The following is a 12,976-nucleotide window of genomic DNA, read 5'->3' as shown; positions in this document are numbered from 1 at the left end:
CTCTTTAGTTCTTCACTTTCTGCCTTAAGGGTGGTGTCATCTGCATATCTGAGGTTATTGATATTTCTCCCGGCAATCTTGATTCCAGCTTATGCTTCATCCAGTCCATCATTTCTCATGATGTACTCTGCATATAAGTTAAATAAGCAGGGTGACAATATACAGCCTTGATGTACTCCTTTCCCTATTTGGAACCAGTCTGTTGTTTCATGTCCAGTTCTAAACGCTGCTTCTTGACCTGCATACAGATTTCTCAGGAGGCAGGTCAGGTGGTCTGGTATTCCCATCTCAGAATTTTCCACAGTTTATTGTGATCCACATAGTCAAAGGCTTTGGCATAGTCAATAAAGCAGAAATAGATGGTTTTCTGGAGCTCTCTCACTTTTTCGATGATCCAGCGGATGTTGGCAATTTGATCTCTGGTTCCTCTGCCTTTTCTAAACCCAGCTTGAACATCTGGAAGTTCTCAGTTCATGCACTGTTGAAGCCTGGCTTGGAGAACTTTGAGCATTACTTTGCTAGCACGTGAGATGAGTGTGCAATTGTGAGGTAGTTTGAGCATTCTTTGGCATTGCCTTTCTTTAGGATTGGAATAAAAAGGAATCAAAAGGTTATTGTTAACTGAAAAAAAAAACCCCACAGATATCTCAAGGAATTTAGCTCTTTACTATGTATGAAAAGATGCAAGAGTCTGGGCTTGCTGAAATCATTCTTTTGTGATGGACCTCAGCTATATGGGGCCAGGATCGTGTGTTTTCTTATCCTGAGTCACCTCAGGTGCACCATCGGGAGTGGTTGCAGCAGCTGAGATTCCTAGGCAGACTTGGCAGCCGGCAGTCTGTTTGTCTCCATCCTGTTTCCTCAAGGCTCACCATCCAGGCGGATGTAATGTTTACTGATATGTCAGGAAATACTTAGTCCTCATTACTTAACCTCATCAAACCTCAGTATCTTCATCTGTAAAATGGAACCACAGTGGTTCTGACTGACCTGAGTTGCTGTGAGGGTTAATATATGTTCTTGAGTTAATGTATGTTCAGCTATGGATTTAGGCTTGGGCCCAGAGCAGACATTCCATCAATGTCAGCTCTTTTCATTCTTAAAAGCAAAAATCCCATTCAGAAAATTTTACCTTTTAAAAATACATTTTATTCCTCTACCTTCTTGACATTGGAAGGCACTTAGTGGAGAAAATACAGTAACTTCTTTTGTTATAGTAATTCTCACAACTGCTTCCACTGTCTGACTTTCATTCATTTTTCCCAACCTGATGAAAATAACAAGATGCCATATTGCTGAAGAATTCAGTTTCCAATAGCTCCATTTGAAATGAAAATTTAAAACATTTTGAAGTAAATTCTATTACATTAAAAAATATTGTGTGACTGGGGACTCATTTACATTTAATTTACCAAATATAATTATTTTAAATGGAAACAAGTTAGACACGATCTATTTTTCTATTTCCTCACACCTATGGGAGATCTAAAAAGATACAGCCTGTGGGGATAGCAACCTGTGGGGTGGATCTGGGCATGCCCTCTGGGATGATGGGGGAGGGGATACTGCATGGCCTTGTTTTCCAAGTGTTACGGTGCAGTCGGGGGAGGGCACGCGTGGAGGAGAGGGGCGTAGGGTGTGATGTGGGACAGGAAGGACGGTGCAGGCCTCACACTCTGGTCCTCTCCTCCACTCCGTGTCAGGAGCAGAAGAGCTGCCTTTTCCGTCTTGGGGAGGCAAGGGTCCGGGGAGTGGGAAGCCCAGAAGTGGAGGCCTTGCTGTACCAGTCCATGGGTAGAAAAGAATGGAGGTGAAACATGGCGTTACTTCTGCCCTGAGTGTTCCTGGTTTTGGGAGCATGGGGGGAAGCGCCAGGTGGACACTCCAGCTCTGTCCGGAGCCACCAGGCACAAGGAGAAGCTGCCACCAGGTGTCTTCTGGACAGTGGTCATCGAAAAGGAGGAGACCTGGGCCAGCGGCGCAGTGTGACACCCCACCTCAAGACAGCTGAGTTACCTCCCACGTATTCCGCTGACTCACAGCTTCTAGATTATGTCTTTTTCATTAAAAAAAAAAAAAAAATCCTTTTGGGGGCAGAGATTATATGCAAAACATTTTTTCTTACCTTTCCCTCAATTTTACTGTGAACTGAAAACTGCTCTAAAAAATTGTCTTAATAAAAACACAAAACCCCAGATTTCACTGGAAATGAACAGCCAGACCATTCAACAGGGCTGAAAAGGGACTAAACCCTAAAAATAGCAAATTAAAAAACAAAATCCTTTCCTGTAGTTTTAATGGGGTTTAAGGAAGGGTGAAATGGTAGAGGCATGTGTTCAATCCACTATCTTTATACAGAAGTGTACTTAAAAAAAATTATTCATTTACTTATTTGGCTGAGCTGATCTTAGTTGTAGAACATGATCTTTCATTGTGGCACGTGGGTGTAGTTGCCCAGCTGCATAAGGGATCTTAGTTACCCTGCTGCTGCTGCTTAGTCGCTTCAGTCGTGCCCGACTCTTAACAACTCCATGGACTGCAGCCTACCAGGCTCCTCCGGCTATGGGATTTTCCAGGCAAGAGTACTGGAGTGGGTTGCCATTGCCTTCTCCAGAGATCAAACCCATGTCGCCTGCATTGGAAGATGGATTCTTAACCACTGGACCATCAGGGCAGTCTATTTCAAGTCAGTAAGTTGTTTAGGAAATCATTCAGTTCATCCAGGTTTTAACTTTATTGGCCCGAAAGTGTGCATGCATTTTTTTTTTTTTTACAATGTTTAAGGTATTTGAAGTCATAGCCTGTTTCATTCCTGTTGTATTTTTTTTGTATCCTCTGTCTCTTTGATGAAATCTTGTTTGAATCTTGTCTATTTCCTTGGTGTTTCAAAGTGTTGGCCTTTCCATACTCCCTGTTTGTACCATTTGAGATCGGGCTTGGCTTGTCACCAGGATGGGTCTCTTTTTGTTTGTTTCAAGCTGAGAACTAGGACCCAAAGTTGCCTCCTTAAAGGACTGTGTGCAGACTTTTACACAATTGTATTTTATTTCTGAGAGCTTTTTCACACTGGGAATGAAGCCGACTTAACACCATCCAATTAAACATGGAAAGAATATGTGTGAGGGTAGTTTGACCTTAAGCTGTCCTTGTAAATGACATCTAACTAATGCTAAATGCCGCACTATTGGAGGAAAGCAAACTGCCCTTAACAGGCTCCAGGAGAATAAAGAATTAGCAACCCCAGATAAAATGGAAAAATAATGGTTATGTTTGATCATCTCACTCTCTGCTAAGAATTAAAAGCAATCATAGGTAGAATCAGCGCCACTGTGAGTCCCCCACATCAGGGCTGATTTAATATTTTAAGTGGATTTTACTGCCAGTGATTTTTTAACACATGCACATGTCTCTTTCTGTCTGCACGTGGCAACTGGGGAATGAAGACCAGGGACATGGTCCCGGCTGACATTTAATTCTCAGGATGCCATCGATGACTTCCTCCAGAGAGACCTGCTTTCCTGACTCGGCGTGTGTCTCTGCCTCTGGCGATAATTTCCCCCTGCCATCTCTAGCATTTTATATATATGACAATCACTTACAGGAAGAGTTATTTATGTGGCACCTTGCAAAGTGCTTTAAAAATACAATTGCTATTCGGTTATTCCTTACAACTCCCTTGTGCCGAAGATCATGTCTACACATCAAGCTTTAGAGGATCCGGAGGCATAATGCTTCTTGCTTGGGTCCCATAAGAAGTCACAAACAGGAATCCTGGCTGCCACCCCAGGGCTGCCCACGGGCTTAGGGTATCTCTATTTATGCTGGAAGCTTCCTCTGCAGGAGATAGTTCCAATTCAAAATGGGAGATTCGTGGGGATTAGAAAGATCAGGAAAGCAGGGTAGCTGGTGTTTGGTTAGGGCATGGAGCTCAAGGCAGAGTCGCAGGAATTTTGGAGCAGAAGAGCTCATCTCTACAGACAGTGACTTCCCGGAGGACATGCTTCCAGAACTGTCCACGTAGGCTGTTGTTCTCACTTAGATAATCACTGACTGCAGTGTAACTGGGACACGGGTGGGTCCCGTCCAGGCATTCCCAGGGTGAGGTGGGAGGGAGGTGGGGCTGGTGTCCTTGGTCTCTGAAGGTCAAAACTGCTCCTGCCAGGTGGTTGAAGCTGGGAGTAGGGAGAGCAGACCCAGGCTGGGTGCTTGGGAAGGAAGAGGCAGGAGGGAGGAGCCCGGACCTAACACCAGCAGCTGTGCCCCTTTGTGGGGATAAGTAAAAGACAGCTCCCAGCAAGTGGGATGGCCAGAGGTGCACCTGTGATTCCTCCAAGGAACCATCCAGACCTTGGCTGATGCTCCGAGTGTGGGGACTCATGGGAGGGCTTCCCTGCCTGCCTCATGCTCCCTGACCGAGAGGCTCAGAGCTGTGTTGGGGAGAGAGAACACCTGTGCTGCAACGAAATACAGCCTCTTGCTGCTTCCAGGAGCCGGGAGGCAGAGCAGGGAGAGGAGTAGGAAGGGAGATGGTCACGGTGACGTTGCGGTCCAGGAAGAGCCACCCCCACCTGGCTCATCTCTTTTAATGCTGGAGGCAGTTCTGCGCAGTCCACATAATTAACTCCATTTTACAGATGAAGAAACCAATATTCAAAGTGGTTATGCGGCTTGTCCAAGATTATACAACTAATTAGGAGTGGAGAGTGGGCTCATTAGCCTCTCCAATGAGCCAAAGTACCTGTGTGCCTCTCTGGGGCTCCTGTTTCCTTAGGTATAAAATGAATGCTTTGCTTTCCTTCTGCCCTGATGGTCTGCACCCTCTGGGCTGCTCCAGTACTCACCACGGGCTCAGCTGAGGCTAAGTCTGTGACCAGACTCCTCACTTCCCATGATCTTTGCTGAAATCTCACTTTTCTGTGGTTTCTTGGAGGAAGCTGAGTGGACACAGACAGAGGCCACGTAAGTGCTGAGATCAATGAGATTCGGTCACCAAGGCAAGTGGAAGAGGTGGTGACGTTTTAGTGAATCCCATCTCCATCTTGAGGAAAGAGGAGGCATCTGGTCCACGTGTCCCCGTTGAGGATGGGGACCTTTGCAAATCCAGCACCATTCACCTCTGAACGACTGTTCTCTTCTCTCGAAAGCCATTGAGTTTCAGCTCCTCTAAAGGGCCCTGCATGATGCATTCATTTAACTCGAGAGTGCTGCCCTCAGTTTCCATGGGAATGTGAACCAGGTCCCTCTATTTCCTGATCTGAAGGCAGGCTTTCCTGAGGTCAAGCCCGGGACGGGCTCTCTCATCTCTGTGGGGACCACCGTGTGTCTGTCAGTAGCTCTTCTCCTCTGGGGTCTCCAGGCTCCTACTGCCTGGGCACCTCGACGCTTGCAGGAGATGGTGACAAAACATGGAAATAGTTTCATTCCTTGATTCCTGGGCCAGGCTTACCAGACGCTTCTAGGAAAAGAAGAAGGAAAATGGGGCTAGTTCTTGGTGCCTGTGATGGAGGCTACTAAGCCTGGACATTGAGACTGAGTGAGCGCTGCTCCCAGCTGGCTCTTGGATATTTTACTTCTTACCTTGTGTCTACTGAACACCTACTATGTGCAGCACACTGAGCTGTGGCTTCAGGAAGGGGAAGAGTTGGTTACCAATTGCTGAACCAATAACATTTCCAAATCTCTTCCTTCCTCTCCCAACCTTGATTAAGGAGCCTGCAAGGTAAGTCACACACACAAAAGGAAAGTCTTCCAGGGAAAGATTTCCTCTGTGGAAAAAAGAGAAGTGGGAAACGAGGTTGTCCTCCTATTTTGTGATGTGATTGCCTGAGGCTGTGTGGTTGGCCACCATCTTGCCACTTTGAGGGGAAAAGGCAGACACTACGGATGGAAGAGTGCAAAAGCGGAAGGCAGTAAGTCCTTGCTGACTTCATCACACTGAATTAACCAGTTCTAGACCTGGGGATATTCTTAGGCTTCTTGATGTGAAAGATAATCAATATCCTTATTGTTTCAGTTATTTTGGTTGGGATATGATATTCTGTTTCTTACAGCCAAAAGCATCCTAACTGATAAACACAGTAGAATCTTTCCCTTTAGGAGATTAGCATCCAAGGGAGATGGGAAATGCACCCCTGAGACCTCTGGGAAGCCCTTACTGACTCATGCCATACTCATAATGCATAGCTGGGTCTTATTTTATTAAAAAAGATCCTTTCATAGAAACTACGTTTTATACCAGTTATAATTCTCCAGTGACTTCAAAACTCTTTCTAAGATACTTTGCCTGAACTAATGATTGGTTTTCCACTCACAACACCTCTTAATACTGTAGAGTTTCTTTCCTCTGTTTTGACAAGTGGTAAACATCTGAAAATCCCTATCGTTCGAATGAAGTGTTTTGTAAACAAGGTATCCTTTACCAAATCAGTATTACTTTATCTCGTTTAATTTCAGATTTTGGAAACAAGTGTCTTAAAGAGAAGGTTTCTCCTGAATATCAGGCTGTATGATGACATCTATTATTTCCAAAGACCAGACTCAGGATGTTCATACCTTCATTATTCCAAGTGTTAGTGTATCCTAATTGTTCCATGTGTGATGTTAAAATGTGATGTTAAAATGGTGCTTGTGGCTGAAGCTTGTGGACCATACATACATCATTCAAAGGAGTGGGGAGACTGCAGGATTTACTGTGGAGTTTTCCAAAATTTAGTAACGTGAGTCTCAAACTCCTCATTCTTAGTAAAGACTTTGAAGAGTGGTGATGGGAAATTAGGAAATGGATTTCAAGAAAGAGAGCTCCTGCTGAGCCCAAGGCAGGAATCATTCATTGCCATTCCCCCAACCCCACCCCTACTCTAGCTCTCTCCTCTTTAGCTCTCCTCTTTAGAAGTCTAGGGGGCTTCCCTGGTGGCTCAGAGTTTAAAGCATCTGCCTCCAATGCGGGAGACCTGGGTTTGATCCCTGGGTTCGATCCCTGGGTCGGGAAGGTCCCCTGGAGAAGGAAATGGCAATCCACTCCAGTATTCTTGCCTGGAGAATCCCATGGACGGAGAAGCCTAGTAGGTTACAGTCCACGGAGTCGCAAAGAGTCGGACACAACTGAGCGACTTCACCTTCACCTTAGAAGTCTAGAGGCCAGTTCTCAGACTAACTTGTTTGGTGAGTGGTTTAATTCTGCCAGTGAGATGCCCTGGAGCTAGATTTGAAAGCCAAGTAGCAGTCAGAGCTATTCTTTCTCCTCCAGCATGGCAGAAGTAGTGAGTGCTCTGGCCAATTTGAATTTTCCCAGTGGATTCTCTGTTTTCCAGTCAGTATCCTGCCTCAGGGCTGATGGGAGGCTGTGAACATCAGCAATGGTTTCTGCAGTTTTCAGACTCCAGGTAGCACAACAACTTCATGATCTTTAGGATCACTGCCATGGTGATAAACCTAAAATTCTGTGATGGGCTGGAGAGGCACTCCTAAATCTCTCTCCTCTAGCCTTTCCAAGAATTTGACTGACACCTGATTTCTGCAAAGTTAGCCAACTGGAAATTTAAAGGGGACTTTCCACTAGACTTCTCCCACTTCTAACACCTACTGCAAGTTCAAGAGCTTCCAAAAGACCTTCAGTTATGATAACTCACTAGAAATACTCATAGAACTCATTAAGATCGTTATATTCACAATTATGGTTTATTATAGGAAAAGGGGATAGATCAAAATCAGTCAAGGGAAGAGAAGCATAGAGCAGAGCCCAGGAAAGTTCCAAGTGTGGGCTCTTCATTTTCTTCTCCCTGTGGAGCCAGGGTGCTTTCGTCTCTTGGCATGTGTGGCGACACACACAGAGTACTGCCAACCAGGGAAACTTACACTCTTTCACCTTTCTGATGGAAATAATGAGTGGTTTCTATTTTCTTATCTGAACCATGACCGATACAGGGACATGGAAGATATAGCCTCCTTCATCTCAAGTCCAGATGAAAGAGTTTTAAATATGATCACCCAGCTCAATATGGATCCCCTTCAGATTGGAGGGTACGTAGTCCATGGTCTGAGCCCCCCTTGAAAATATAAAAGGCAAGAGACAGCAGCTTTGTGAGGAGAGGAGCAAGGCTGGGAAATTTCTGTCACCCCAGGATTGACCTGCACTCCTGGCATCTGCCAGGGCAAAGGGTGCAGGGTGATACCCTGGACCACTTTTGACCAGGTGTGAGAGAGGGCTAGTGTGGGCCATCTTAGGATCTGTCCTAGAGAGTCACCTGGAAGGACAGACAGAACCAGCTGAAAGAAGTTGAAGGGAGTGCTGACAGCTTAGGGGCTGAGGAAAGAGTAGGGAACCAACAGGAATGGAGGTACTTTGACACAGGTCAGGGGAACTGTGGATAAGAGAGCCCCAGCTTTGAGGGTGTCTCCAGATGTGCCCTCATAAATGCACTTGAGACAACAGTCTTCCTTCACTTAAGAGGGAGTCATGCCAGATCACCCAGCAGTGCCAGTCGAGGGAGAATGTCTGGCTCTCCACTTCCTGTTTCTCTTCCCTCCATCAGTCCAGTTCCAATCCAGTTCTGAAGCTGGACAGAAGGAGTAGAACCCTATGGTTGGAGGGGCTGGAGAAGACGGTGACCACACCCACCTGTCCAGCCTCGCTGCCCCCAAGGCGTGAGATCCAGGAGTGGAGGGAGAGGTCTCTAACTTGGATCAAGAGTGGAGTCTTGACTAATCCTCAGGGCTGGCATTTTAATTATTAATATTAAACCAAGATTTGTGATCACGAGGACTGGAGAACTGTTGTATTACATAGGAGTGTTCAGGAGAGTCATGGAGCTGCCATCTTTTCATCTATGAGCAGGGAAAATGGGCATCCAGGAATATGGTTTAAAGGAAATTGGGAGGTAAAACTAGAGTTGTTGACTCAAGGTAATAGTTACACAGATTTGCTCTCTCCTCTTGGTGGTTTCTTGACTGTGGCTGGGGGATGTGTGTGTGTGTTTTATTTGCAAACCCCTATATATTGTGCCTGGTACCTTACTTTCAACAAGTGACTGGGGGATGAGTGTCAGTTTCTTTGGGTTGCAAGGTTCTATACCAACTATCAGCTATTGCCAAGGTGACTGCTCAACAAGCTACCCCAAGCTTAGTGGCCCCAAACAAAGAATATTTGCTCCTTGTTTACGGGAGGGTTCAGTTGATCTCAGCTGAGTTTATCTGGGCTTGGCTGCAGATTGTGAGGTGGGCCCAGGTCTGCTTCATGTGTCTCTCCTCTTTTGGGGGGCAGGGGCCACCCTGGGTGTGTACTTCCCATGGTGAGAGGCAGGTGTGCAAGAGGGCAAGCCCAGCTGCTCCTATTGTTCAAAGTGAGTAATGTGGATGAAATTCAAGCAGCAGTGAGATGCACTCAGGCTGACCCTGAAGTCAATATGCTAAGAGGGGAGTGAGAGATTAGGGCCAGTAATTCAATTGGCTGCAGCTACCAAGTACATTTTTGGTCCACACCTAATCAAAGATAAGGGATGGCCTTGAGTCACCCACTTTGCGAACTGAGGTCTCAGGTGCAGGAGGGGGTGCTAAGGCCACTGCTGGGAAGTCAAGTCACTGTGGACACTTGGCCTGGCCTTGGGAGCTCTGCATGCTCATTCTCACTCTGCTGAAGTCCCAGAATTCTCTGGGTTGAGACTCTTGAATTCAAAAGACGGCCTTGGCCCCTTCAGCTGAAACTAGTGCTGGTCAGTCCCAGGGGCAGGAATGACCCCTGTGCCCTGGGTCGGGTCCATGCTTGGTGTAATGCTGCGCTATCACCATCTTGAAATACTGAATCATATTTGTAGACAAGGAGCCCTATGTTTTCATTTTGCACTGGGCCCCACAATTCCTTTAGCAGGACCCGCCCATGGGGATGCAGGTTTCCTGAAGATTTACTGATGTAATTCCAGCTTTGGAGAGACTGCAGCTCACTCGCCGCTCATTCTTTCAGCAATAATAGCAAAGATTACGGCCACCATTTATCCAGTGTCCTGTAGCACCAGACGCTATGCTAATAAAGGTTTTACAAACATCATTCCAAGCCTTACATCAGCCTTGCAAGTTTTTCACGAGACTAAATGTCATTGTATTGAATAACATATAATTCATCCAAGATCACACAGCCAGTTCTTGAATCTAACTTCATTTCTCTCCTGTGCCTTTCTGTTAAATGATTTTGCTGTTTTGTAGCATAAGCTGAATAGAGATCTGGGGACGCAGGGTACAGCCCTCGCTCTCAAGGGGTTAAACATCTTAGTAATGACACTTGCAAACACATAGCACTGTGTATCAGACAATGTTCTAAGCAATTTATACATATGTTAATTCATACAAAAGCAATCCATTGTTTTTGGCCTCATTTTATAGAGGGGGGGCTTCTCTGGTGGTTCAGATGGTAAAGAATCCACCTGCAAATGCAGGAGACTGGGTTCAATCTCTGGGTTGGGGATGGCTACCCACTCACTCCAGTATTCTTGCCTGGAAAAGTACAGAGGAGTCTGGTGGGCTGCAGACCATGAGGTCACAGAGTTGGGCATGACTGAGTGACTAACACTTCCACTTTCACTTTATAGGGGAGAACACTGAAGTATAGCGGAGGTGAGTTCCTCGTCCATTGTCACCTGGCTGGAAGATGGTAGGGCCAGGCTTCAGGCTTAATCACTTGCTATACCGCCTCTCACCTTGGCACAGCCAGGCTCATCTCTGCTTTGGTGATGAGCAGAGAAACATAAGTGAACTACCTCTACCCTGTATCGGGTTCTGCGGATACAGCTGTGGAGTGGAAGGGAGACAGGCTGGGACCTGAGACCTGGGATCCTTTACCAGAGTCCTTGCACCTAGACAAACCTCTCCTCCAGCAACAGAATACGAAGAAACTACAAGGGACTGAAAATAACTGCTCGCATGCTCAGCTGGGACAACTATAAGCAGTAAGATACAAAAAGGCCACAAACCAACTGCCACTTCTGAGCTGCCAAGAGCAAAAGCAGGGGACTGTGCATGATCCTCACATTCTGCAGACCATCTCCTGCCCAACCCTGTGCCTGCTGTTACCCCATTTAAGGAACCAGCTGGCACGCCCCCCCCCATCCCCCAGAGAGTGGGCAAGGCACCTGTTACTAGTTTTCATTCCCTCCTGCTGTAGCACGAGTCCCAATAAAAAAAGCCTTGCCTGAATTTCTCTTCTGGACTCATCAATTTCTATTGATTGAAGAGTCCCAGGACTCAGGTCAGTAACAGAAGGGAAATGGGAGGCAGGTGAGCTGGGAGGTTGGGACTCCGATGTGACATGATAAGGTACTGAGGTAAGGGGGTGGTGTGGGACACGGACGTGAGGAAGCAGACTCTGCACACACAGCTAGAGGGAAGTTACCCCGTGATGGGGATTCAGAGCTGTCTGCTCCAAAGCATGCTGACTGCTTGTTCTATGCTTGGATCCTGGGGGTTTATTTTTTCATGTCTCTTCTCAGCATACGCTCTGACCAGGCTGCTCCCTTTTGAAGAAAAGTCTTTCCATCCACCCATCCTGAGTCCTTTGGTGCCATTTGTGCCTCCCAAGTAAAGCCAGACATGAGGAAAGGCTTAGCCAGGCAGAGCCGCCTCCAGGCCTGCCGGAGACTGTGGCACTTTGTCGGGGGACTGTGTTTGCTTGTCACTGCAGTCTTGTTCGGCCCCACACAGAATTCACCTCACACCAGGAACCCTGCCTGCAGAGGTTCATTTGAACAGTAACTAGCAGAGGCATGCTGGGGAGCTGTAGCTTATGAAACCATTTCCCACATTCCAAATGGCAGTGTCTGTGGTTCTGGGCTGGTTTTGCTGCCTTTGATCACTGTGCAGATAACTGAGGACTGATGGGTGATCTTTACTAGTATTTAGGCAAGGACGGTCTACTGAGTGTGTGAAACCAAACTTGGATGGAGGAGAGCCTGCAGGTGAGGGAGGGAGGGACAGAAAGGGAGGAGCAGGGTGGAGGAGATGGGGAGGGGGTGAGGTGGGGAATGGGGAGAGGGCGGGGTGGGGGGGATGGGGAAAGGGCAGGGTGAGGGGATGGGGAGAGGGCGGGGTGGGGGATGGGGAGAACTGGGAACAGGCTACGGCTCCCTGCAGAGTTTGGGGGCTGAACTGTGATCTCCACAGGACTGGTGGGGTCCTCTTCAAAAGGGCTTTTTAAAGAGAAAGATTACACCCTGGTGGCTCAGTGGTAAAGAACCCGCTTAGCACGCCCCTGTGACCCCAAGACGAGCCCCAAGACCCAGAGAGACTGCTGGCTGGGGTTTCGAGCAGGGCTGAGAGCTGACCCTCCTAGCTGGGCAAGCGCCCTCCCTTCCCTGAAATCTCTGAATGCCTGTGGTCCTGGGTGCCACCTTCAGACACTTTCACCCAGAGAAATGGTGTTCGATGTCACGCGAGACAGAGACGCGGCTTTTCCCTGCCTTCAGTGCAGGCCCCCATATCTCCTGATGCCCAAGGGCTGTGCCTCTCCTTGCAGCTGCCTCTCAGCCTGGGGCGTGGGGTGCAGACGGCAGAGAGAGGAAGGGCAGAGGGATGTAATTGAAGTCATTTTCCCTCTTCTTCTGAATCTTTTTTCCCCTTTGAATAAAGATTGAGGCAAAGTCAATTAAATGGAAAAGTCAGTATGCTTGGGTTGAGAAATTAAACAGAAAATCAGACTGTGCAAGCATTACACAATTCTTACAGGAATGTTAATTCAACTTAATGGTGGAGTTTCGTCTGGGTTGTGGTTCTGATCATTTGGAAGCTTGCAAGAAAACTGTATTCATAATGCAATTTTCATCATTTCATATTGAAGGCATTCCTAATACAGTTTATGAGCCTCCTTGCTCAGGTCACTATCATAAATGAGAAGTTATTCCCAAAGGATATTATCTGGGACAATAAGTGGATAAAAGTATTGAATTTATTAAACAGTCTGAAAAATGGAGTTGTAATTAGTCAGCTCACAAACATT

The 12,976-nt window shown here is 46.8% G+C and overlaps 1 protein-coding gene across 2 annotated transcripts in view; it reads left to right on the top strand.

Moving 5' to 3' along the window:
* The window catches only part of CAPN8 (calpain 8), a 108,058-nt gene extending 96,905 nt beyond the window's left edge, over positions 1–11,153 (top strand). For both annotated transcript variants that reach the window (XM_060396341.1, XM_060396342.1), the window contains exon 21: positions 10,578–11,153. In XM_060396341.1, coding sequence (XP_060252324.1) covers positions 10,578–10,643 — 66 coding nt within the window. In that variant the 3' untranslated portion in view covers positions 10,644–11,153. The remainder of the gene's footprint in view (positions 1–10,577) is intronic.
* Positions 11,154–12,976: the final 1,823 nt, after the last annotated feature.

The sequence above is a fragment of the Ovis aries genome, chromosome 12 (assembly GCF_016772045.2).
Source record: "Ovis aries strain OAR_USU_Benz2616 breed Rambouillet chromosome 12, ARS-UI_Ramb_v3.0, whole genome shotgun sequence".
In the NCBI taxonomy this organism is placed as follows: domain Eukaryota; kingdom Metazoa; phylum Chordata; class Mammalia; order Artiodactyla; family Bovidae; genus Ovis; species Ovis aries.
This window is presented reverse-complemented; position numbering and strand designations above follow the sequence as displayed.